Genomic DNA, 25,129 nt, shown 5'->3' with positions numbered 1-25,129 from the left:
ATTCCTCTCTCCTGCGTCCAGCCCTAGCAACGATCAAACAGGGGCTCCACGCAGCGCAGCGCTGAAGGGAGGAGCGTGCTTCAATGGCAGAGGTCACATAAGTGATTATGCTCTGCTCCTAGATGTACAGGGGAAAAAAAAATCCCAAAATAGTTTCTAGGATCAACTGGGGTGACTCACGAGCCTGGCTGCCTGTGGATTTGGGTTGTCCTGACGACGAGCGTCTAAGGACGTACAGGGCCCAGAGTTCTTCCAGCAGCAGAATCTTTTATGAGGATCCCCACAGCAAGGCCTTGGCGATGTTGTGAAGGGCCTCTCAAGGTCCACACAACAAGGGCTGAAAAACGCGACGTGAGCAAAAAAGGGTTTGGAGCTGCCCCTGGAGCCATCAGCAGGCGACAGGGCCCGAGAGCGGCAGCGATTCTTCCCAAGGAAAGCTGGCCCCGTTCCTACCATTTTCCCAAGGCGGAGGGGACGCCGGGCCAAGTATGCCAGACTCTCCCCCCCCCCCCCCTATCGCCGCAGGCACTGCACCGGTGCAGTGGAGCGGGAGGCCATCCGCAGAGGGGAGGAGGAGTGACCAGATCTCCAGTTGACCCCCAGATTTCCAGTAATCGGGCCTGACGAGAGGGACTCAACCGCCCTCAGCCCGGGCTGCCCAGCCGTCTCCCCCTGCCCGTGACTGCCCGGCGTGGCTGCCCACGGCAGCCAAAAACGCACTGCTCACAGCAGCTTACGGCCTCTTGCGTGAGAAAAGAGGAGCCTCACGGATGCAGCTGCACCCCCCTATGGGTGCACTTGCTTCTCTCTCGCAACGCCGCTGCTGTGCTCTGTTATGCGCGCGGGAGTCTAAAGCTGCTTAATGGCAGCGACACCGCGCAGCGATCCAGCCGTTATCTCAAAGCCTCATCTTTCATATGCAATAAAGCACCGAAGAAATTACATTTGGCATCGGCCCAGCTGCGACCGCTGGCTACGCCGGTTGTACCAGCTACCGAACGAGGCGCGGGGATGCTCGCCGCTCCCCGCTGGACGGGCACACAGCGAGCAGGGTGGCACAGAGCTCCCTCCTCTCACACACCGCCTGCCTTAGTCCCCGAGCCCATCCAAAATATGCCAGCAGAGGAAGCAGCGAAAACGGTTCTCAACCGCTTCCGAAGGCTTCAGAGAGACTTTGGGAGCTGCAGAGCGTTTCAGCGGGCTGCAGAGCGCTCACGTGATTTAACCTCCCTGTTCATTAAAGCCGGCAGCACCTTGCTTCCTGCAGAAGAGCGTAACCTGCCCGCTGCCCAGCTGGAGGAACACTACAAAACCACCACAAACCGGGAGCTTTGCTTAGGTAAGGCTTAACTCCAACCCGTGCTGCAACACCGCCTAGCCGCAGTACGATCAGGCCAGCGAGCAGAACGCCCAGCTGGCCTCCCCCCGTCAATACCCGGCTGAAAACCCTTGCTTCAGCATTTCGTGCAGCGGGCTGCGGATTAATACGAAATTCCGCTTGACACACACCAGACTCCGCTGGGAGAGAGCAGCCAGCCACGCAGGAGTTTAAGGTACACGGTGGTACCGACAAATCGTTCGCCGATGGATTCCTTGGCTTCCCACAGGTTTTCAAAACGCTTCCCCAGGCAGCATTCTTCATACCGCGCGTTACACTTCAGCTAGAAAGCAGGGGCCCTTTTTAAGGAGTACCAGCATTCAACTGCAACGCAGCCATCGCTGGGAGCTCTTCTACGCTAAACTCTCACTGAACCATAAGCTGCTGAACAAACAGGGCTATGAAAACACCATCCTGCTGCTTGATAGCTATCTCAGGAGAAAACAGGAGTTGCTTCCCAAGTCCCTGCACAATATTTAGGTGGAACCCCACACGGTGGGGACTACATATGAGGAAAATACCCTGCATTCAGGCTGCAAATATGCAGTCCTGTCCGACAGGACCTGTAAAGGTTGTGCATCTCAGTGCTATTAGCATGCCCCCGATCACAAAGATCGTGAGTAACTGCAAAATTATATGCTGAGGTTTAAGCATTCCTTCAGAAGTGATGTTATAAGCGTCACCCGAGACATGCAGAACTGCCATCGAGCTGAGTTTGTGGTATAGACGTGCCAGGTCTTCAAAGTGTGGTAACTGACCTACTTCCAAAATGCTCCTGGAAAGGCTTACAGGAAGCGCTGAGGAGGAAAGCCACAACGCTACAGCCCTGCTCCAGCGGGAATGTCGCACAAAAAACCCTAAGTATTTAGGCAGGGTCAATTCCACAGGAGGCCCCGCAGGACGCAGAAAGAAACATGCTCCTTCCTTGTGGAGGCTGGGGGAAACGTGGTCTAGTGGACTCTGTCGAAACTGGGGCCGTGACCTAGCCAGGTACGCCAGAAAGGCGTCCCCGTTCTTTGCTTCAGCAGCTGGGAAGCAGCAAGAGAGCCAGAAGGGAGTGAAACGTAGGGAAGAGCACCACTGAGGAGCAGCTCAGCAGGATGTGCACTGACTTCTTACAGAGCTGGTTGTCACAGGAACTCCTGGTGGAACTCCTGGCTTTGTGCGTTGCTTTTTTTTTTTTGTGCCTTTGTTGTTTTTGGTTTGTTTGTGTTCCATTCCTCGCTGCTCTGTATCCCACGAACGGATTCAGTACGGATTTCCTATTCCCTCTGTGACAGCACAACTTTTACAGGCCTGGTGCTTTTCTGGAGTGATTCTACCCCTACCTGCCTCAATAACACCATTCTGTACTGGACACCAAGCCTTTGCATTTTCTGGCCACGTTTCAAGCGAGATGTTTTGGGTTGGCTTTAAACTATTCCCTTAAAAAACACAATGTGAATAAGCAGGAAATTTAAATTGGCCATTCCAGTTTGGCTGCTAGTTACCTCAACCACACAAAAGCCAAACAGTTTTGAGACTACAGCTGAAAACGTACCTAATCTTATCAGGACTTCTGTGAAAGCACCTTTAAGTCAGTTACCCTTTCTAGGTCAAATAAAGGGCACCTTACAAAACACGCATATAGAGGGGCTTTCATTCAGAAACCCTCCCCAGAGCAGAGGGGCAAGGATGGAGGGCCCAAGCTGCCTTTGAACAGCAGCAGTGGGCAGGTCTAAGTCCAGTTGTTTAAAAATAAAACTCCAGTGAAGGAGGCACTCGAAGCAGACAGCAGCCTTCCGTGCCCATCATCGCTCTGAGACTACTCCTCTCGTTGCTTTTGTGCCTGATGTTGGCAAAGACCCTTCAATAAAAGGGGGAGATAAGCAGATTGGGCTCCTGATTAGCTGGAGGCCAGGTGCCGCGCAGCACAGCACACATATACGCCGACTGTCCCGGACCTCACCGCCCGCTCTGCTACCTTGCCGCCAGGGGAAGCGGCTCTCAGCCGCTCTGCCTCTTTCTAGGGCGCGAGCCCACGCGGCACTTCACTAGCACCAGCGTAATTCAAGCCCCCGTTTCCTTCCCCCAGCTCGGGGCTGACACGCTCGTTCTCCGTGACACCTGCAGGAGAGGAAGGATGCAGCAGAAACACTGCTCATCCCTGTCACGGCCTCCCCGACACGCTAGCCTGGGCGCCCTTAGTTAAGTGCTCGCCAGGAACTACTCGCAGCGCTGCGAGCAATTCTGTCAGGTCCTCGAGGGCTCGGCACGCTGCTTTCCACAGGCAAAGGCTTGCCCGGGGGGGACCTGCTGGTACTCTGACACAAACAGGCGAGAGGCAGCAGCGGCAAAGCCTGCAGTTACCCAGCAGGAACAGGGCTCCAGGAGAGCCAGGAAAGGGCCGGCTGCGGCCACGAGAACTGCGTCACTAGCTCCATTACCTACCTGAGAAGTCAAACAAGAACCTGGGCTTCCACCTCTCCAGCAAGAGGATGCCAAGGAGGGACATGCTGAGGAGAAAGAGGGGTCTCAGGGAAGTGGAGGAAAACAACCTAGAAATCAAACGAGAAATGGTTAGCAGGGGGAAGCGAGCAGATCCGGCTCAGCGCAGGGCCGAGCAGACACATCCGACTGCCGCGGAGCGATGCAGCGAGCGCTGTATCACCCCCCCGCCCCCGGGCGCTGTCAAATGGCGCCTTTGCCCACGAGCAGACAGCTGCCTGCCTGCCTGCCATCTCCCAGCACTCTCCCTCCCCTGCTGCCGAGCTCCTCCTCCAGTTGTAAAACGCGGCTACCGCTCCCTTGTACTAGTACGAGTCCCTCCAAATCCTCAAGGTGGAGGCTCCAGATAACGTAAAGACGAACCGCCGTGGCAGGCGCTGCAGAAGGCTGGCTGAGAACCGGCCTCTTCTCTGGAAGCTCGCGGCCCGTTTCTCCTCGCCAGGCCCAGCGCCGCCCCCAGGTAGCGCCAAAGCAGCCCCTGCACCTGCTCCGAGGGGCCCGCTCTTTCACCACGAGCCTCTCCCTGTTTATTCGGAGCCCAGCACTTCACTGGCTTAGTCGCTCACTTGACTCTTATCGTAAAACCTTTCACGGCCCTCACCAGCACGTTGGCTCGAGCCCAGCACCGGCTCACACAGCGCTCACGCAGCCACGCGATCCCGAAGAGCCCACGTCCCCACTTTATAACGTTATCTGTGACATCTAACTTCACAAATTCAGCGGCGGAGGTCCCAGGTGGCCGTCTGCATTCCCCCTTTTCTCCGAGGAGAACGCCGGCACTTCCCTCCAGCACCGAGCCGCTTTGAAGTCACCCCAGAAACAACCACCAGGGAAACGCCTTCGCCCTCCGTCCAGCAACAGGAGCTCCTCTCTGCGAAGGAAGGGCAGCTCCACTACTTCGCCTTCCCCCCCTCTCCAGCGAGCACACGTCTGAAACTACCGCCAAGCACACCGAGAACCGGAGAGCACGTGCAGTGCGCCAAGGGCTGCGCTCCACAAGAAGCCACGGCCAGCTGCAGGGGGCTCAGGGCCATGCGTCCCACCGAGGACACCCACGCGCTGTCCGGCGGCGACACGCCGTGACCCGAACAACCGAGTTTTCGTCCCTTCTCGTGGGACGGCAGTTCCGTAGCCTACCACGTCGGCTCCGGAAGAACTTCCTCCTGCTCCTCTTTGTTTATGGATTTCAGATGAAGGACGCCGGCCGAATCCTCCCCGGGACTGGAAATAATTCCTCCCCATCCACGATTTTTAAACCTCTCTCCGCCGTCGCCTCTTTTGGGAGTCCGGATTTCTCTCCCAACCCTTCGGCCCAGCCCTTTAGCCATCGCTGTTGACCACCCCCGCGGTCTCAGGGCGCTCGTCTCCCCCCCTCCTGCTAACTTCAAAGCCTCCGCTCCCTCCTTCCAGCCGCCCGGCACCGGTTCAGCACCAGAAAACCGTACGGATGAGGGGGGGGCAGAGCAGAAGCAGCCCCTTCCGCACAGCCCTCGGGTCCTGCCCCCCCCCGCCTGCCTCCCCCGCAGCCAGCCCCGGCTCCGTCCCGGGCCGGCCATGCCCGTTTTCACGGGGGTCCCACCGAGGAGCGGGATGAGCCGTCCTCCCCCTCCGCAGCCTCATCCCGGCTGCCTCCATCCGTCCGGCGGGGTGGACGGGCAACACCGCCTGCGCTTCCAAAGCGCCGTTTGGGGGCGAAACGAAGCAAAAATAAGCGATTAATTTTAAAAATAAAGACCGAATTGAAACAGAAACGGGCCTGCGGGGTGCCCCGGGGGGGGGGTATCCGGGGATGCCCCGGGGGTGCCTTGGGGGTATCCAGGGGTGGCCGGGGGGTACCCGGGGATATCGGGGGGTGCCCCGGGGCTATCCGGGGGTGTCTGGGGGGTAGCCAGGGGGGTCCCGGGGGTATCAAGGGGGGGTCGCGGTGGGTGCCCCAGGGGTACCCGGGGATATCAGGGGGTGCCCCGGGGATATCTGGGGGTGCCCTAGGGGTGTCTGGGGGGGGGGGGTCCCGGGGGTAACTGGGGGGGTCCCGGAGATATCCGGGGGTGTCCCGGGGGTATCAGGGGGTGCCCCGGGGGTATCAGGGGGTGCCCCGGGGGTATCCAGGGGTAAACCGGGGGTGTCGGGGGGGGTCCTAGGGGTATCGGGGGTGCCCTGACGGTATCCGGGGGTGCCCCGGGGGTACCCATGGGTGTCCCGGTCCCGTCCCCGTGGTGTCCCGGTGCCCCCCGCCGCCCCCGCTCACCAGAGGCCCCCTCCGAGCGCGGCGGCGGTGAGCAGGCTGTGCAGCGGCCTCTCCCACACCAGCAGCCGCTGCGCCGCCGCCAGCGCCGCCTCCCAGCCCCGCAGCCGCTGCCGCAGCGCCGCCGCCAAGCGCGCCGCCGCCGCCGCCGCCGCTTCCTCCTCCTCCTCCTCCTCGGCCGCCGCCGCCGCCGCTTCCTGCCCCTCGTCGGCCCGGGCGCTCGCCATGGCTGCGGGGGGGCAGCGGCGGGCGGGCGGCGGGACCGGGCGGCACCGCCTCACCGGGACCGGCGGCCGCTGGCGCCGCGCGCATGCGCAGCCCCGGTAACGGCGGCGGCGGCGGCGGTGGGTGGGATGGGGAGGGGGGGGGGGTGCGCGTGCGCCGTGCGAGCGGCGGCGCGGAGCCGTGTGCGCAGGCGCGGTGGGGGCGGAAGGGGAAGGGGAAGGGGAAGGGGAAGGGAGGCGGCGGCGGCGGCGGCGGGGTGAGGGCCCGGGATGGAGCTGGGCGGGCTGCTGCTGGACGAGGAGGGCGCCTTCTCCCTCAGCGGCTTCCAGGAGTTCACGGTGAGGCCTCACGGCGGGACACCGGGAGCCCTGCGGGGCCCTGGGCCCCTCACAGGGGCGGGGGTGTCGGCCCGGTGATGTAGGCTTCGGGGGGGGCGTTCGCCTCACGTTTGTGTTCGCCTCACGTCTCTCTTCCCCTTCACGTCTCTCTTCTCGAGGCTTTCCTCAGCTTTCTCGTCTCTTTTTTTTCTCTTCCAGTTCCTGCCCCGGCACCAGCAGCTGAGCGAGAGGGTGCGCAAGCGGCTCTACTATGGCTGGGATAAGGACTGCGGCCTGGACAACCTCTCCAGCCCCGTGGCGGGTGAGCGCAGGGCGGGAGTGCAGAGCCAGCGGGCCTGGAGGTAGCCCAGGGGCCGGGAACAACAGGCACCCGCTTCCTCCCCTGTGCCAAATCCCCCCCCCCCGGCCGGCCTCCTCGCTGCTGGCAGCACAGCAGGAAGGGTGCCAGGGCCTCACAGCCCTCGTTGTCTGTTTTATTGCTCTGTCCAGCCCGCTGCTGCGCGTTTGGCAGCTCGCTGGCTTGCAGAGTCCTTCGGGTTGCTCGGCAATGAGGGCTGCGTCCCCGTCCCTAATCCCTGTCCCTTCAACAAGTCCTCACGCTCCCCAAAATGTCGGGGCAGCAGAGGGATGAGGAGCGCCTGCTGCGTGGTTGGCTTTCCTCCTCTTGCTCCAGGAGTGATTGAGGGAGCAGAAGGGTGCTGCCGGGTTGAGGCTCAGCTGATGGGGGAGAGGGGCCGTCGAGGGGAAGCAGTGGTTTGCTAGAGCAGTTTTGCAGTGGGGTCGCGTTGCTGTTTCTGTCAGCTGCGTGGGCGCTGCCGGGAGTCACGGTGGCTGACACAGGCAGCGCCACAAGGGCACGAGGCCCTTCCCCGGGGCTGACTTCATGCCCCGGTGCAGGACGGGACTACTCCACGGACGCTGCCAGTGTCGGAAGTTCAAAGGGCGCGTTCTCGGAAGGCCGTGTTAAGGGCTGTTAGCTCTCAAGACCGCCTCTAGCCCAGGAAATGCCTCGGCTCCGGCAGCTGCGGGTGGGGAAGACGTGCGGGGAATATCAACGCGGGCTTACAGCCGTCCTCTGCTAGCTGCTGTCAAAAAGCAGGACGTAGGGGTACTGGGTCTGTCGTGGTACAGCTGTGCTGCTGCTACATGGGGAGTTTATGGCACAGCTCTTTGAGTGAGGTAGGAGCAATCCTGGGGAGAGCCCAGACGAGCAGGATGGGCTAGGAAAGGTCTGCAGCGCTGGAGGCCAGCTGCAGGGGGATGCTGCGTGAGGAGAAAGGGGTAGAAAGGTGAACTTTTTTTTGCTTCTAGAAAAGACAAAAAGCATAGTCTCCCTCAGCGTGCTATGGCTGTGGGATGGGGCAGCGCTCAGCTGCTCTCTGGGGCATGACACTTCTGCGGCAGGGAGCTGCTGACGTCGGGGTTGGAGCTGTGTCTGCTTGGCCGTGGCTGCCAGCAGTCGCGGGGCTTGACCGACCCGGGAAGGTCCCTTTCAGCCCCGTGGTTTTGTGCTCGGTGATTGCCGCGGGCCCGCAGCCGTTCTCTCAGCTGCCGGAGCGGTACAGAAAGGAGAGGCGTGGTGTGGTGCTTCCCCTGGGAGCTGGAAATGCCAGGCTGCCGGAAGGAGCTCTGTTCCCGGCCGTTCTCGGCAGCAGAACGGAGCTGGAGCTGCCCGTCAGAGACGCTCCCTGCCAAGCAGCAGCCCGCGGTGCTGCTAGGGCTGCTCCCAGCTGGTCCTGTCGCAGCGGGAAGCCAGACGGGAGCTGCTGCCGCCGTCTGCCAGCAGCCGTCAATCTCCGGCCTTTTCGGTGCCGGAGCGCTGAGGCACGGCCGCGAGCGGGGCAAAACAGGCTGAGAGGAGGAGCCGCGGCGAGGGGAGGCCGTGCGGAGTCCCTGTTGTGGAGAGCGCGAGGGGCTGAGGCACGGAAACGTGCGTGGTGACGCTGCCGCGCACCTGCCCTCCGTGGGTCCTTGGCGCAGAGCCGCCAGCCCTGGCTGCGCGCGGGGAGCCGGCTCCCGCAGGAGCCTGTTCGCTGTCACGGCCCTCGGTCTTGGCTGATTGGTACCCGCGAAGCCACGCGGGAAATGAGGCGTGCCTAAAGCACGCCGTCCCGCCCGGAGCGAGCTCTCACGTGGCAAACAGGAGGCAGCTGGGCGTGCAGGTACACCGCAGCCCCGCTTCCGTGCCCTGGTAGTCCCCTTGCACCCGCGGATGCGTCGTAAAGGAACCCCTGAGACTCGACGGGCTTGGGGGGGGGAAATGGGGAGGGGTGCAGGTGGGCTGAGCCACGTGGGGCTAACCCTCTGCGCTGTTTCTCTGTCCCAGATATCGCCGTGGAGCTGCTGCAGAAAGTGGCTCCCAGCCCCATCCGCAGACTCCAGAAGAAATACGTGTCTCACGTGTCTCGGTAAGAAGCAAAACCTGTCCCTCGCTGTCCCGGGGCAGCGCTGGGAGCTCTGGTTTCACCGGGACTTGCTTCTGGGGCCGGCACCGGCTCTGTGCTTACACGCTTCTTGTACTTTTGCTGCAGCTGAGGGCAGCTGGCACGGGGCGGGCAAGGCTGGGGCGTGCCGCAGCCACGTGCGCTGTTAACTGCCTGCGTGCTGCGCCTCCCCGTGCAGCTACGTGGGGAGGGAGCAGTGGGGTTGTGCCGCGGTGGCTGGGACCTCTGCAGCCTGTAAATAACTTTTGGGACGGGTCCTGCCTTGTCCCCACAGGGAAGCTTGCATCTCGCCCTGCTCCATGATGCTGGCACTGGTTTATATTGAGAGACTCCGGCACCGGAACCCTGAATACCTCCAGCAGATCTCGTCTTCAGACCTCTTCCTGATCTCCATGGTGAGCGGCGTGGGCCGGGGTGTCAGTGGGTTGGCGGGAGGCCTGCGGGAGCGGACTGAAATCCCGTCCTCTGTGCCGTTTTTAGATGGTTGCTAGCAAGTACCTGTACGACGAGGGGGAGGAGGAGGAGGTGTTCAACGACGAGTGGGGAGCAGCAGGGAAGGTGGACGTCCAGACCATGAACACGCTGGAGATGAACTTCCTGAGTGCCATCGTAAGTGGGGCCGTCGCCGTGTCCCCTCGGTTTCACGGGGAGGGGGCAGGGGGTGTCGAGCGGAGCCTGGGTTTCTGCTTCTCCCTCAGCCCCACGAGGGGCCGGGGGAGGATGCGTCTGGGTGCTGGGCGGCCTGGTCTGACTGCGCTGACCTGTCGCTGCTGTCCCCACAGGACTGGAGCCTCTACACAGACCCCCGGGAGCTGTTTGAAGTGCTGAGCTGGCTGGAAGGGCGGTAGGTGTAGCCCTGAGCCCCTGGCTCCGAGCCCGCGGTAGGCTCTGCAGCTCCCATCCGCAGCCGCGGTGCCTTGGGCGGGGTCTTCTCCAAGCCCACCTGGGCCGAAGCTCCTTCGGTAAGGAAGGATCCGTGCCACCTCCGTCCGTTCCCTTTTTTTTTTTTTTCCCCTGCAGCGTGGCAGAGAAGCAGGGCATGTGGCGCGGCTGGTTCACCTACACGGATCTGTGCGTCCTCATGGAGCAGTCCGTGTGGCAGCAAGCGTTGGGCCAGTTCTACCAGCACGTGCTGAAGGTAGGGGCGCGGGGGAGCAGCCGCTCGCGAGAGCGTAGGGCCCGCGAAGCGATGGGTCTGGGGCGGGACCTTCTTTTCAACTCTTCAGTTTGGTTTCAGCCGCTGGGGGCTCTGGGCTAACCCTCGGCCTCCCTGCAGCTGGCCTGCCTCCTGGCCGTGGTGTACCTGACCGGCTTCGCGGCTCTCTTCGCCTCCGCCGCCGTTGTGCACCGGGCTGCGTGCGCGAGGAGCGCCGGCCCCGCGGCCCTCCGCCCCGCGCCGTTCCCCGTGGGGGGCGGCTGCCAGCTGGCCGCCCGGCCGGCCCCAAACCCCGAGCGGGAGCAGCCCCGGCCCCAGCTGCCCGACGACGTCCCCCCAGGCGGCGGCGGCGGCGGCGGCGGCGGCACCCGCTGCCTGGGGGAGAACGAGACGGCCGAGGAGCCGCGGCGGGGCGGCGTCACGGCCACCGCGCTCTACCTGTGGGGCAGCGTGATGACGGCTCTGTCCTACGCGAAAGCACCCGACCTAGCCCCGCACCGGAGCCCTCCGCAAGCCCCTCTGCGCAAAGTACCCGGCGCCTGTGAGAGATCCAACCGTACCGCCCCTGCCGCAGCCCCCCGCCGGCCCGGCCCCTTCGGACTTGCCGCGCTGCCGGCCCCTCCGGCGCTGCACTGCCGCTCCTGCTCGGCTGCTGCGGGCCCTGCGTGGGCTGCGGCCCCCAGCCGCGAGGACTGGCTGGACCCCCCGGGGCTGAGGCAGTGCTCCTTGCACACAGCCCTGGATCTCGGCAGAATCAAGAGCTTCATTTTTCCCAGCTAGGAGCGCAGGGCGGCCCCTCTCCCCCTCCCCTCCTAGCGTGGCACAACTCACTTCCTTGCACTTCTGGGCTCCCCGAGCCCTGGGGCTGCGCGGGGCTGGCGCCCCCCCGCCTTAATTCCAAACCAGCATTCGCGTGTCCCCCGCCCAGGGCAGGGGCGTCCTTCGCTTTGGGTGCTGCAGAGCGTTGGGGCTGTTGGGACAGGATGGGGCGGAGTTGGGGTGCCGGAGGGTAGGAGCGGGGTGCCCTTGGGCTGGGATGTGCTGAAGGGGCGTCGTTACCTCTTCCTCTAGCAGGTGGGAGGCCCTCGGCGGTGCTGGGCAGAGGTTGGTGTGTGGCACGTGGGATGCTGGGGCTGCGCGCGCGGGGTGGAGGGGTCGGGGCGGTGACCCCAGTGAGGGCACGGAGCGCTCTGGGAGGAGGTGAGGGGGAGAGGGGGCAAGAAGGAGGGGGAAGCGAGCAGCCCTACGCCTGGCTGGCCGCAGCAGCTCTCCTGTTGGGGCTGCCGGGCCGCTTCTCGGGGGGGGCAGGGGTCACACCGAGAGGCCACGGCTGCGCCCCAGGTAAAGGACGCGCCCTGCTGGGCTCGGAGGTGCGGTGGGGCTGAGCTTTGTCCTGTCCCGGGGGCCGCTTGGCAAGCGGGGTGCGCCGCGCCCCCCTCCCAAATCCCAGCCGCCTGCGGCTGCGAGCGGCGGCGGCGCCTGACTGCTCCTCGGGGCGGGGAGACGGCACCCGCTTGCCGAGCAGCCCGGCTCGTCGCGCCCCTTCTTTTTACGGTGGATTTTACACCTCTTTTTTCACTCTTTTGTAGATGCCAGCCTCTTCCAATAAAAGTAGTTCTTGCTGTGCGCCCGTCGCTGTCGTGGTCGCTGCCCCGTGACAAAACGCGGGCATCCCCTGCTCCGGCTGCCCGCGGAGCCCTCCCGCCCCCGGGGATTCGGTGCCCTCCTGGGAGCACGGGGCGTGCGGTGGACGCGCGTCAGAGACTTTCCTGGGGGCCCGGGGAGGGGGACAGTAGAAGCGGGGGATGCCCGTGCGGATTTTAACAGGCCCCCAGGGCGTGATGGCAAAGGAGGGCCAGAGCAGGAGGGCCGGGAATGCTGCGCTGGGAGGGACGGCACGGGCAGGGAGGATGCTCTTGGGGATGCTCCGAGGGTGTGAAGGAAGAGGCCGTGCTGTGGCACAGCCCCTGCACAATCGCTGCCGGAGGCGGGGGCGGACACGGGGGCCTGAGCGGGACGCGGGCAGCTGGCACTGCAGCCGCGTCCCGTGTCCTGCCCGCGGGTGGCTGTCACCCGGCCCTTGCGGTCCCATCCCAGTGTGACACTTGCATTCCTGGCCGCGAGGGCAGGTTACTCACCAACTCGGGTTAATGGCTAACCCCGGGGGCAGCTCCCGCAGGAGGTGGAAGTTCAGCCCCGCAGGGGCTGCGTGGAGTCCTCGGGGGGTGGGACCCTGCCCCACAAGGTGGGTGGCAGCAGCGGGGGGGCGGCAGCAGCATGAATGGGGGCCGCCACCGAGCGCCTGGTGCCGGGAGCCCTGCTCTCGCGGCCTGCTCCCCGCTGAAGATGTGCTCCCGGGTGCTGAGCTGCTGCTTGGGCCTGCAGGTGAGGGGGGACTGCAGCGAGCAGCCGGGAGAGACGGGGTGATGGCGGAGGGCTGGGATCCCCGCAGGTGGCAGGACGAGGGTCCTGCCGCACCCAGATTGCTGGGGGATCTGGTCCCGGCGTGCTGGGAGGAGAGGGGACAGCCGGGCAGGCCGCGCGCCCACGCAGGGTGCTGTGGCACGGGGTGTCACGGCCACCCATCCGCTTCCCCACGCAGCACCTCGCCGTGCAGGCCTCCCTGCTCTGCACCTTCCACCTGCTCCTGCTGCCCGCCCTGCCCGAGGGGCAGCCCCGCGCCCCGGCCGCCAGCGAGCTGCTGGCACGCAGCCTCTTCGCCTGCGGCGTCTCCGCGCTGCTGCAGACCTCCCTGGGGAGCCGGTGAGAAAACGGGGGAGAGGGGGACGCAGCCCTCGCCCGCAGGGCGATGCCAGGGCAGGGCACGGCTCTGCGCAGCCGAGGCTGGGGGAGATGTGGGACGCACGTCTTGGGATGTGCCGTGGCACGTTTGGGACAGGGGCCTCTAGCCTCCTCCCGCTCCCATCCCTCGCTCCTCCGGCACCCAGCATTTGGGGAGACCCCCAAAGCCCCTCTTCCCTCCCTGACGTGCCCTTGCCATCCCCCTCCCCAGGCTGCCGCTGGTTCAAATCCCATCGTTCGAGTACCTGGTCCCTGCCGTGGTGCTGAGCTCCCACCTGTCCCGCATGGACAGGAACGGTGAGTGCAGCCCCGGGGCCTTCTCCCCGCACCTTGCAGGGCCGTGTCTGTGCCCAGGGCACCGCAGTGACAACGTGCCACCAGCCGGGCAAGCACCCTGGGCTACTCCCCCCTAATTACATCCACAACCTGTTTGGGGCCACAAACGCAAGACTGGGGGGCCTGGAGCCACCTTCCCCAGGGTACGGGTTTGCGGGGACGGGGATGCTGTGCTGGCCCTTCCCCAGCCAGCAGCCGCCGTGCTGCGCGCTCTTGGGCCTGGCGCTCCGCAAGCTTCGTGCCGGGCGGGCTCCCAGTGCCCCCACACCTCGCATCCCTCCTAAATTCCCTTCCAGGCACGGCTGTGGCCATCGCGTGCCCTGCCCCGCGCTGCGCCGTCACAGGGAGCCAGGCCGCCTCGCTGCGAGAGGTGGGTGCCGCCGGGAACCCATCCTGCTCCCCCTGCACCCCAGTTCCTGCCTGTCACCCCAGCCCCTTTCCCAGCCCTGCCACGGGGTTGCTGTGAATAGGGGGGCAAAGCTGCGCGTGGGTTCCCCTACACTGGGAGTAAGCGGGGCTGGAGCACAGGGAACGTGTGGGCTTACTGGGGTGACTGGGAGGGACTGGGGGTGCTCTCCACGTATCCTGCCCCACGGGTCTCGTCCTTCCCCCCGCAGGTCTCCGGAGCCGTGGTGGTGTCCGGGCTGACCCGGCTGGCTCTGGGGATGTCGGGCGTGTGTGGCTGGGCAGCGCGGCACTGCGGGCCCATGGTGCTGGCCCCCAGCCTCTCCATCATCGGGCTGTCCGCCTACAAGGAGGCCGCCTTCCTCTGCTCCGCGAGCTGGGGGGTAGCGCTGCTGTACGTCAGCCCGGGGGGGCCGCCCCGACGGGCAGCCCCGGGCGCTTCCCTTCACCACGGGAACGGGGCGTCCCCGTGGTGCAAGGCACGCACTCGGGGCCCCGTCTCCGTGGCACTGCATCGTGACCTGTGCTCCTTTTCCTAGGCTCATGCTCCTCACCGTCACCTTCTCCCAGCACCTGGGGTCCTGCCGCCTGCCCTTCTGCGCCTGGCCCCGCGCCCCGGGGGGCTCCGTGGAGCCGTCCGTCCCCACCCTGCGCACGCTCTCGGTACCGCCGCTTGCAGCCCTGCTCCTCTCTCTGTGCGCAGGCTCCTTTCTGATCCCATAAGGGCTGGGTGGGACCCAGTGGCCCCGGAGCAGAACGGGGTGCAGGGGGCGAAGGCAGGGAGTGGGAAGCCCTGGTGCAGTTTTTGGGGTCTTGCGCTGGAGCAGCAGAGCCTGGGATGCTTCCTGCGGGGGGGGCGAGGGGGGATGTGGCACAGCTCCTTGGGAGAGGCGATGAGGCAGCGGCCTCTTGTCTGGGGCACAGCAAGCCGGGGGATGGCCAGGGTGAGCAGGGGAGGAGGGGGCCCCCTGCTCAGCCTCTCCTTGCTGCCTTGCAGGTCCTGCTCCCCTTCGCTGCCGTCTGCATCGTCTGTGCCATCCTCCAGCACCTCCGCGTCCCCTGGGACTCGCTGGACCCGGCCACAGCGCGCTTTCCCTGGGCCAACGGCACCCTTCACCCCCCTTGGCTCCAGCTGCCCTATTCAGGTGGGATGGCAGCCGGGCTGGGTGAGGCCGTTGCACCTCGGCAACGTCACCTGTCCCCTCTCCTCCGCCGCAGGCGAGTGGCCGCTGCTCACCCCCCGGGCGCTGGCGGTGGGCATCGCCATGGCCGTCGGCTGCAGCGTGAACTCGGCGGGCTGCTACGTGCTCTGCGGGAGGCTGCTGCGGGCCCCCCGGCCGCCCCAACACGCCTGCAACCGGGGGCTGTGCGCCGAGGGGCTGGGCAGCCTCCTGGCCGGGCTGCTGGGCGCCGCGGGGGGCACGGCCGCCAGCGTCGCCAACGCCTGCGCCGGCGGCCTCACGCAGGTAGGGACAGGGGGCAACAGAGAAGGGGATGGAGGGGGTCTGTCGCTGCCGCACCCCCATCCGGCCCCCAGGATGGAAGGGGAGGTGTATGGCAGGGCGGTGCTCCCCATCCTCACCCTCCCTCCTCGGCGCCAGGACGGCTCTCGCCTCTCGGTGCAGGTCAGCGCGCTGGCGTGCGTGGCGCTGGGCATGTCCCCGCGGCTGGCGGGGCTCCTCACCCGCATCCCGCTGGCGGTGCACGGTACGCGTCCCCTCCTCCCGCTGCCCTCCAGGGCGCCAGGGTGCTCCCACATCCCAATCCTGCCTGACCCCTGCCCCGCGCAGGTGGGGTGCTCTGCGTCACCTACGCTGTGGCCGTGGGCACGGGGATCTCCTACTTCCAGTACGCCGACATCGACTCCGGGAGGAACATCTTCATCGTCGGCTTCACCATGTTCATGGCCCTGCTGGTGCCGCGGTGGCTCGGCGCGGCTCCGGCACACTTGGCCACAGGTACTGGGGGGGGGGGGGGTTCCCCAGGGATGGCAAAGCCTCAGCCCCGGGGGATGGCAGCCGCACATCCCCAGGGCTCTATGACCTCTCCTGTCCCTTCCCTGCTGCTGCGATGGGATGTCCCGGGTCATTCTGGCCGTGTCCCTCCAGGCTGGGCGCCCCTGGACCTCCTCTTCCTCTCCCTGCTCACGGTTCCTGTCTTTATAACCGGCTTCTTGTCCTTCTTCCTGGAGAACACGGTCTCAGGTGAGGGGATGCTCTGGGTGCCGCAGCGTGCCCCCCTGATACCTGCTCCGGGGGCCAGTCCCCGGGTGCCCCCCCTGCCTCCGAGCACTGCCAGGACGGGGATGGGCAGGGAGGGCGCAGCGGGGAAGGGCTCCCATCGCCCTGCTTGCAGGAACCCCGGAGGAGCGAGGGCTGCCGCAGAAAGGCGGGGCTGGCGATGGAGAGAGGGGCGAAGCCAGCCCCGTGTACGGGCTGCCCGCCGGGCTGAGCAGGCTGCTGCCCTCCTGCAAAGCCTTCCCCTGCTGCTTCCTCTGCCCGGGGCGCGAGGAGGAGGAGGAGGAAGAGGAGAAGGAGGAGGAGGAGGAAGATGAAGAGGATGGCTGCCGTGCGGCCGAGGAGGGGATTGTTGCCGCAGGGGAAGGGACACGGCTGCTCCTGAAGCCCGGCACCGGGGAGGCGCAGGACAGAGAGCCAAGCCAGGCGGAGACGCTTGCATGGCACACGGGGGCCTGACCCGGGGCGGGGGGGGGGGGACGACACACCTCGTGGGGGGACCTGAGCCGTCCCTCCAAGGCAGCTCGAAAGCCTCTCCACTCAATTTCTGAAGCCTCAGGAGAGACCTGCACTTTCACACTCCCGTCACGGACCTCATCTCCCTGCGTTGTTAGGGAGCTATAAAAACCTTCAACCAACTTTGCCCTGGGGGTTTCCTTTCCAGCCAGGGCTCCATCTTCACCCCGTGGATGCTGTCACCCTACGGATGCTGCTGGGGAAGGGCTCGGTGCTTTGGGCAGCCCCAAAGGGGCCGTGGGGCCCAGCCTCTGCCTTCCTGCTAGCACCTTGTAAGGCAGGGAGCAACGCCCGGGGCGAGGCATTGCCCCTCGTGTACCCGTGCCAGGGCGCTGGGATCTGGTGTTGAGGGGGGGGGGGCACAGGGTTTTGCTGCTCATCTCCCACACCACCCAGCCTGCTCCCAAACTTGGCCATGCAGCCAAGAGCACGGTGTCCACCGCCTGGCTCTGCTGGGCGAGGGACGGAGCGCCCCCCCCCCCCCCCCCCCCCCATGCACCCGGAGCCCAGCCACCCGCACCAAGCCCTTCCTTAGCAGCAGCAGCGCAAGCCAAAGCGCGGCTGCACTCCACAGCTCTTTGCACAGCGTCAGGGGGGCTGCCGGAGAGGGACAAGCTGCCACGGGCCCCTCTCCTCTCCCACGGCCACGCAGCCAGGCCCTGACCGTCCTGGGGAAGCGGCGAGCCGTGCCCGTTTTCCCGTGCCGGTGACAAGCGTGGCACTACGCGTCCCGGCGTGCACCGGCCGCTCGCGGCGCGGAAGAGAGCAGCATGCTGGGAGCCGTAGTCTGCCCCTCGCCTCCGGCCCGGCCTCGCTCGGCTCTGCAAAGCCGTCTCCCCACGGCTCTGGGCTGCCTGCTCCTCTTCTCCTCGGGTAATGGCACCCGCGGAGCGCCGGTGCCGCCCGGTGCCCCAAAACCCCCCAGGGCACCCGTTCCCCCCAAGGCAGAGCAGGGTGCTGTGAGCTGCAGGGGTGCTTGTGCTGAGCCGGGCTGGGAGCTGCCTGCACCCCGCTCCCTGAAATGCCTGCTCCAGCTGAGCTGCGTGTCCCCGGGCTGCGGGGAAGGGGGCTGGCATCGCGGAGGGGGCAGCAGGGACCGAGGGTCCCTGCGAGGCCACCCCACGGAGCGGGCTGGGGGGTGAGGCAGAGACCTGTTTGATCTCTTGCAGATGGAGGGCTCCGAGGAGCTGGAGAGCAGGCTCCTGACCCAGCCCTGGGCTTCTGTTTGCTTTGGCGAGTCCGCTTTGATTGCCAAAGCTTGCTTCGGGGATACTGGCTACGTCCTGCTGCTCTCTGACCTCAGCAGCGTCTGGTGCGAGAGTGCCGACGCGGAGGCCGTGGGGCAAAGGTCCAAGGTGAGTGTCTGGGAAGGCCAGGGACCTCCTTTCCTCCTCACACCAGCTGACAGCTCAGCACAAACTGCTTGCTGGCACAACAGCCCTCGGGTCCTGCAGGTCTGAGGTGCACACACCCGGGGCAGGCCCTGCGCGGCTGCGCCCCGGCACTGCCCCCCTGCCCGGCCCAGCACCCTCCTCCTTGCAGAACGGCCGGGCTGTTGTGCATGCCCTGCACGCTCGTTTCACTTGTGGGCTGGATGGGAAGCAGCTTTCCCGACTCCAGCAGGAGGTCAAGACAAGGCTGCCTCGGCTCCCAGCCAGCCTGTGGCACGTGGTGGCGTGCGGGGAGTCGTGCTAGCGGGGGACCACCGCACCCTGCCCACCACCCGGACCTCGGGGTTTTCCAGGGTTCAGCTCTCCAGGGCCCCGCTGAACACCTCGCCTTGCCTTCCCCCAGGAGCTGAACAAGCGGCTGACGGCCCACGTCTCCTCCTTCCTGCACCGCTTGGCCAACCTCATGTCCCCCTTGCTGGCCGGGCAGCCCGACTCCGCCACCTCCTTCTCCTGCCAGCGCACCGCCGGCGGGCTCAGCCTGCGGGTGAAGAGCGAGCTCTCGGGCCTGCCCTTCTACTGGGACTTCCACTGCTGCCCCGCGCCCGTGGAGATGGTGAGGTGACCTGCGGGGGCTTTGGGAAGGTGCCCGGTGCCAGCTCCGCTTGCTGGTGCCCCAGCAGGAGAGCCGGGCCCCCCTAGGCGCACCCCACCGGGCTGCAGCCCAGGGTGACCGGGACCGAGCCTGCAGACCCGGGACCCATCCCCGGGAGGGCTCCCGGCCCCCAGAGGCCATCCCCGGGAGGGCTCCGGGCCCCCCGGGGCCGTGCGCCCTGCGCGCACCAGAGGGCGCCCGGCACCCACCGTAACGCGCCGGGCTCCGGCCCCGCGGCCAAAACCAGGGCTCCGCCGGGCTCCCGGGACGGGGGACGTGGGCAGGGGGCGGCTGTGGGGTCTGGGTGGAGGTGGGCTGCAATGGGGGGGCTGCAGCCTGCCTGAGCCCTAGCGGGGGACCCCCTTCTGCCTTTGGTCTCACCTCCTCGGGAGGGTTTCTCCTCTCCCTCCAGCTGCAGCGTGACATCTCGAGTCCTGGTTTTTCACCCAGCGTTGCCTGTTTCCCGTGTAGGAACGTGGCTCGGGGTGCGCAGAGCTGTGGAGAGGGCCTGCTGAGGGCTAGGGGACACGTAAGGGGGCTTTCTGCCTCCTGCTGCATCCCAAGGGGTACGTGGAGCATTGCCACAGCACCCTGTCCGCACTGGGCTCTTCCCCTGCTGCAGCCCCCAGCCGTGAAGCTGGGGATGGAGGGCCATGGGGCTGGGATGGAGGGACGTGTCCCGCAGCCTCCTGCCTCCCTTCTCACGCCTTTGGACCCCCCTAGGTGTCCCGCCACCTTGTGCGGCCCCTGATTCGGATGAGCCTGGCGCTGCAGTACCAGGTGCAGGAGCTGAGCTCCCTGCTGCTTCAGAAGGATGCTGAGATCGAGGACTACAGGGAGAGCGGGGCTGCCCTGAGCAGAGGTGAGGAGGGACACCCGGGCCAAGCGAGGAGCGAGCCGCGAGCTGGCATGCTCTGCTCCCCCTGGCTATCACCCAGCCGGGCTTGTGTTTCATCTCCAGCCGCTCCGGCAGCAAGACGGTAGCCAGGAGGCTGGGGAGCAGCCCCTGGGGAGAGCGCGGGGAGGAGCGGCCCTTGACCGGTAGCCGGAGGACTTGGGGAGTCGCCAAGGGGCTCTCCGCTTTGCTGAGAGCACCTGGCTGCTCCCCAGGAGCCTGCGCTGATGCCAGCGGGGGCTGGCCCTGGAGCCGAGTCAGGCTCCTTCCCGCAGGCAGCAGCTCCTGGAGAGCAACCAGAGGCTCCCGGCTCCGCGCTGCTGGAAGCACAGCTGTGTGCGTGGGCCCCCGTCCAGCGCACAGCCCCGTGCGGCCAGCGGGGATGGGCAGGCAGAAGCCCCCCTCCTGTAGGACGTGGGTCAGGTCCTGCCACTCCCCAGGTGCCCCCCATCCCCGAGGGCAGCCGGGTGCACTGGAGCTGCCCCGGTGATGCTGGTGGGCAGGTGGCCTCTCCTGTCTCTCTTGTCCCTTTGCTGAACAAAGCTGGCCAGGTGCTTCTCCAGACAGCATCTTTGCAGTGACGGGGTAAAACTGATGCTCTGAATGAGGCAGAGTGAGGTATAACAGTGGTTTGGCCCTGTCCTGCTCCAGAAGCTGGGAGAAGGCACCAAAATATGATCGCCACCTCCTGCCAGGGCAGAAACCAGCCTCTGGGGATGCAGGGCTGCTATGGAGGAGCAGCTTGAAGGGAGTCCCCGTGGGCAGGGGAAGGTGAAGGTGGGCTGGGAGGTCTGGCCAGCCCTGCCCGGGCTGATCCCCGCTCCCCCTTGCAGACCGCCTGCGGACAGAGCCCTTCCAGGAGGCGGCGTTTCTGCAGACCTTCATGGCCGGGGTAAGGAGCGGTGGCCGTCCTCTGGCCGAGGCGTCGTGGGGAGTCAGCACCGGCAGCCCCAGTGCGTGCTGTGCCGGGCTGGATGGGGAGCACTGGGGGGAGGCTGGACTCGGCTGGAGAGGGGCAGTGCTCACTGGTCTTGCACAGCCAGCTACCTGCAGAGCTTCGAAAAATTAGAGACGGTCCCACTCTTACACGAGAGGCACTGCATCCAGCACAGGCAACTTTCGCTTCCCCCTGGTTATGATGGATAGAGATGAATTCATTGCTGGACTGAAACTCGGAGGTTGCCTAGGGACCGATGATCACGACCAGATTACATTCACCCTGGGCAAAGAAAGGACATTCCTAAACAGTAATTTATATCCTTCGTGCTTTGAAAGGGCTAATTTCCCAAAGCAGGGGGAAATTATGAGTGAAATCAGCTAGGAGGAAACATTTAGATAGAAAAATGTGAATGAAAATTGTGAGCTCTTTCAGAAGAATCTCAGAAGCCACAAAAAGCCACAATTCCACAATCAAGAAAGAGGGCAGCGCTGGCCGAAAGCCCGTTCTGGTTCAGCGGTGAAGTGAAGGTAGCAATTAGAAATAAAAGAGCAGTTTATAACAAATGGGAGAGCGGGAGTAGATAGCAATCAATATAAATTAGAAATTATGAAGTGTAGAAAATGGATAACAGAAGCTAAAGACATCGGGGAGAAATCATGGCGAAGGACAGGAGGAAGGGGTTTTATTTAGTGCATTAGGAGAAAACCCCAAAGTCCGGGGAAGGGATAAGCCTATTAGTAGCTGGAGGTGGTGAGATGATGGATACTGAAGCAGACATGGTAGAAGTGCTCGGTAAATGTTCCCGTGCTGGCACTGGAAGGATGCGGGCGGCCGTGCCGGCATCGGGGGATGATGAAGCGTGTCTTTGTCCAGGGGATGGATGATCGACATCTGCTAAAGATGAAATTGGGCTCGAAGCTCGGAGCCCTCCAGGAGCTGGGAGGGTGCTGGGCATGGGAGGGGGCGCTTGGTGGTGCTGGGGGGCTCGTCTCAGGGAACGTGGAGCTGCCGTGGAAGAGGAGATTAGACGATCTAATTAGCGCTGCGAAATGGGCAGGTGTTTCAGGGGCACCGCGCGATTTTGTACTCGATTTGCAAGCTGCAAAAAGGAGCAGCAAGAGGGGCTGGAGGGGCAGGGGTCCCTCTGAGCGGGGCGCTGGGAAGGCTGCCACCGCCTCCCGTGCCTGGGTCTTAAAAAAGACGCCGGACAACGAGCACGGAGTCGCAGGAATGAGCTGAGGGCTGGAGAGAGAGCCCGGCACTGGGGGACTTGGAAGGGAAGAGCTCCGTCGAGCTTATCAGCAGGAAAATTGAGAGGCGCCCTGATTGCAGTGCGTGAGGGTCTTTACAAGGAGAAAACGCTGGTTAGCGAAGGGCTCCCTTTAATCTGGCGAAGAGCAGCAGGAGGCGAGCCAGGGGCTGCGAGCCGGAGCCAGGCAATTTCCAGCGAGGACGCAGGCACATGGTTTTGCTTCCGAGGGCGATTAGCGACTGGGACGCGCTCCCAAGGGCAGCGGTTGCGTCTCCATCTCTTGCTGTCTCCAAAAGCGGGCCGGGAGCCCGCTGGGAAGAAAACCAAGATGCTGGGCTCGGTATTGGGGTGCGTGTGGTTAGACGCCAGCGGCCAGGAGGTCAGACGGAGAGCTCCGCTCGTCCTCCCAGCCCTTCCCTCCCCGCCATGCAAGCTGCAGATGTTCGACGACGGGAGCAACGAGTGGCGGGGCGCAGGGCTGGTGGGATGCAGGATCGGGCTCTGCTGCTTCGCTCGCAGCTCGGGAAGGCTCCGCTTCCCAGACCGAGGTCGCATCCCCACCGTGGAGAGGAAAGGCCCTGCGCCGGGGGCCCTCCCGCTCGCCTTCCACATGCCCTTTCACGGGGCCTGCCATCGCTCTCCCGTCCAGGGAGTTTGAACTGATCGCGGGGAGTTTTCCAGCAAAGCCCTGGGAATATTTATACGTTTAGGAAACGACGCTTTCACACACGCAGTTTTTTGGCAAGGGTTCACTTCTGAGCAGCTGCCTGGGCTCAGGCAGTGCTGGAGGGAGAGCGGCGGCCGCGCGCGAGGCGAGGCAAAGCCGGCAGCTTTTATTGGCAAGCCCGGGGACTCGTGCGGGAGGGGAAGGGCAGGTAGCCGGAGAGGGCTCAGCGCCTCCCAGCAGCACAGGGCCCGGCAGGTCCAGGCCAAATTGTCCCTGGATATCCCTGTGAGCTGCAGATCCCTCGGGGCAGCACGGGATGCCCAGGAGTAGCACGGGTTCCCCAGCACGTCTCCAGGCTCCAGCATTCGGTCGTGCAGGATTTAGCAGGGGAATTTTCCTCCCGTAGGAGTTCTGGGACCCAGGTGACGCCTGTCCATGGTCCACCTCTGAGAGGGGTCAGCGGCAGGGGGTCTGCCACCACCGTGTGCAGGGCAGGACAGGGACAGGTACATCGGGGACTGTGCCCGTGGTGACGAGGGTTGTGTCGGCTGCTTTGGCCCGGCCATGCAGCAAATCGAAACCTCTGGGATAAACTCGCAGATACGATCAGTTCAAATATAGCCCCCTCTCCCCAGGATGCTTCACCCTGTGTATTTTTATCTCCCGTGGCCGGTGCGCGCCGGGGTGGATGCTCCGCACCTCCGGCCGCCCCAGTGCACTTGGCTTGCAGCGCAGGGCCCCGGCAAACAGGACGTGGAAGGTTCACGGGTCGGCCTGGCCCGGCGAGGAGGAGGATGTGCCATCAAAACAAGCAACGCTGGAGAGGAAGACAAACAAACACCGGCTTCCAGCGTGGCCGAGGGCGAGCGGGAGCCCCGGGCTGGGGCTGGCGGGGCGGCGGGGCTGACGTCAGGGAGCTCAGGGGTCAGCGCCCCTCTCATTGTTCCCTCCCGGGACCGGGGTGGGCCGGGTGCCCGTCCCCATCCCTCAGGGGACAGGGGCGCAGGGGCAGGTGGAAGGCAGCCGGGGCACGTGGGTGCCCACCGGGGCCACCGGCTCCCTCCTGCCCGGTGCCGCCGGGTGCAGCCCGGCACCTGCCTGCGCTCTGCCTGCCCGCACCGCGCTGCCTCTCCCTTTTAACGGGAGCTAAAAATAAGCCCGGGGAGAGGAGCAGCCGCCGTCTGCCCGCGGGTGACAGCAGCGGTGGGCCGCGCGGTGGGCAGGGCGGGGACGGCATCCATCCCGCAAACCCACGCCGGCCCCGTGCGGTGGGGCGGCGGAGGAGGAAGCGGCCTTTTGGCTCCTTCCAACGAGGAATGGTTTTAATTAGCGCAAGGTAGCTGTGGCTCTGCAGCTGCCACCGGGCTAGAGCGAGGCTGGCGGCGTGGGCACGATGTGGGGCGCGGGGCCGGGGTGCAGGGCACGGGGTTCTGCATGGGACTGGGAAGGGGCTGGTGGCCACAGCTCTGCGTTAGCAGGGACGAGCACTGCAAAAGCCACGCAGGCTGGGCTCAGAGCAGAGCTGGGAGCATGGGGCTGGCTCTTGGGATGCTTGGATGAGCGAGCAAGCCAACACGTGCAGCCAAGCCTCGGCACGGCGCTCATCGTTGTGCAAAAGCGCGAGTGTGCATGCCGGCACCGACGCGTGCATGGGGCAGAGCGCAGCATCCCATCTCCCAGTGCAGGGGCCGGGGTCAGCGCAGTGCACCCATCCCCAGGCGGCGGGCAGGGCAGCATTTTGGGGCGAGTGCGGGTGCCCAGTGCTGCCTGGGGGCCGGCCGCTGTGTGGGCACCGGGCCCTCCCCAAGTGTTTGCCGCGGAGGCACGTGGCGGGCGGCGGTGCGGCTTTATTTATTTATTTGCTTAGGCATAATCAGGTGAGGGGGGCCGCGGCCGGGGCGCGCTTTCTGGGCTGCCGCTGGCAACCACAGCCCGCTTACACAAGCAGTGAGTCAGTGGAGCTGCACGCTGCTAAAACCAGCCTGGCAACGGGCGCCCCGGGGCAGCAGGCTGCCCGAAATAGAGCCCAGACTGTGGGCAAGGAGCAAACCCCCCCGCAGCGGGGCTGGGGCCAGGCCGATTGCTCCATCTGCCCGTCCGGCCCCGGGGATGGGCATCACCTGGTGGCTTGTTTGGGGGCGGGAGGGTCAGGCCAGCAGCGCTGTGGCCACCTTCCCTGGGGCACGGCGTGGGCCTTGGATGTGCAGCAGCGTGGCACGGGCAGGAACCCTCCTTTGCATTTTGGGGTCTTCCTCATCTGCTCTGCACCGTGTTATGGCACGCTGTGAAGTGCCGTATGATGCTCCGTCGTGCCGTCCCGTGCCTCGCCATGCAACGCAATGCCACTGCGTGCCATCGCGCCGTGCCGTGTGTCACCGCAACCAGGCAGAGGGGTGCCACGGGCGGGCTGGCAGCAGGGCCGAAAGCCCCTCCGGTGTGGCAGCGGCCCCAGCCCCTGCGTGGGCACCGACCGCGCGGGGGATGATTGATCTCGTGTCAGCGAGCGGTGGTTTGAGCCCCTGCCAGGCCTCAGCTCAAACGGCGGCATTGAAGGGGGAGAGCCCCTTCCCCCTCCGGAAAGCGGAGCGACTGCAACGCCTTGTCAGGGGTGAGCCCCCCGCCCCGGCAGCCCCCGGCCCCGCTGCCACGTGCTGGGGGCAGCTCCCGGCCCCGCATCCCAGCCTTGCCGGGCTGAGCTCACCACGGCTGCGTTAGGGGCAGAGGAGGGAAAAGAAGGGGGCTGCTGGCGGGGGGACGCCGCGT

At 65.4% G+C, this 25,129-nt stretch overlaps 4 protein-coding genes across 4 annotated transcripts in view; 3 read left to right on the top strand and 1 right to left on the bottom strand.

The window, feature by feature from the left end:
* The window catches only part of RETREG2 (reticulophagy regulator family member 2), a 17,937-nt gene extending 11,517 nt beyond the window's left edge, over nt 1–6,420 (bottom strand). Inside the window, 2 exon segments of the mRNA XM_050711671.1 lie at nt 3,809–3,915; nt 6,114–6,420. Coding sequence (XP_050567628.1) covers nt 3,809–3,915; nt 6,114–6,337 — 331 coding nt within the window. The 5' untranslated portion in view covers nt 6,338–6,420.
* Nucleotides 6,421–6,547: 127 nt separating this feature from the next.
* On the top strand, nt 6,548–11,899 carry CNPPD1 (cyclin Pas1/PHO80 domain containing 1). The gene is made up of 8 exons (XM_035556088.2): nt 6,548–6,673; nt 6,872–6,974; nt 9,000–9,081; nt 9,392–9,512; nt 9,598–9,726; nt 9,900–9,961; nt 10,138–10,255; nt 10,394–11,899. Exons 1-8 carry the CDS (start codon nt 6,605–6,607, stop codon nt 11,051–11,053), a joined length of 1,344 nt encoding a protein of 447 aa, XP_035411981.1. The 5' UTR covers nt 6,548–6,604; the 3' UTR covers nt 11,054–11,899.
* A 179-nt stretch (nt 11,900–12,078) lies between these two features.
* SLC23A3 (solute carrier family 23 member 3) lies at nt 12,079–16,512 on the top strand. The gene is made up of 13 exons (XM_035556081.2): nt 12,079–12,117; nt 12,530–12,658; nt 12,876–13,036; nt 13,287–13,372; nt 13,708–13,781; nt 14,029–14,210; nt 14,356–14,479; nt 14,814–14,961; nt 15,035–15,282; nt 15,418–15,523; nt 15,607–15,774; nt 15,925–16,020; nt 16,172–16,512. Exons 1-13 carry the CDS (start codon nt 12,079–12,081, stop codon nt 16,510–16,512), a joined length of 1,902 nt encoding a protein of 633 aa, XP_035411974.2.
* Nucleotides 16,513–17,337: 825 nt separating this feature from the next.
* Nucleotides 17,338–25,129, top strand: part of NHEJ1 (non-homologous end joining factor 1) — a 33,757-nt gene continuing 25,965 nt past the window's right edge. Inside the window, exons 1-5 of the mRNA XM_035556105.2 lie at nt 17,338–17,442; nt 17,739–17,924; nt 18,364–18,573; nt 19,336–19,474; nt 20,341–20,399. Of these exons, the coding sequence (XP_035411998.1) occupies nt 17,739–17,924; nt 18,364–18,573; nt 19,336–19,474; nt 20,341–20,399 (594 nt within the window). The 5' untranslated portion in view covers nt 17,338–17,442. The remainder of the gene's footprint in view (nt 17,443–17,738; nt 17,925–18,363; nt 18,574–19,335; nt 19,475–20,340; nt 20,400–25,129) is intronic.

The sequence above is a fragment of the Cygnus atratus genome, chromosome 6 (assembly GCF_013377495.2).
Source record: "Cygnus atratus isolate AKBS03 ecotype Queensland, Australia chromosome 6, CAtr_DNAZoo_HiC_assembly, whole genome shotgun sequence".
NCBI classification, from domain to species: domain Eukaryota; kingdom Metazoa; phylum Chordata; class Aves; order Anseriformes; family Anatidae; genus Cygnus; species Cygnus atratus.
Note: the sequence above shows the minus strand (reverse complement) of the source record. Positions and strands in the feature narration are given on the sequence as shown.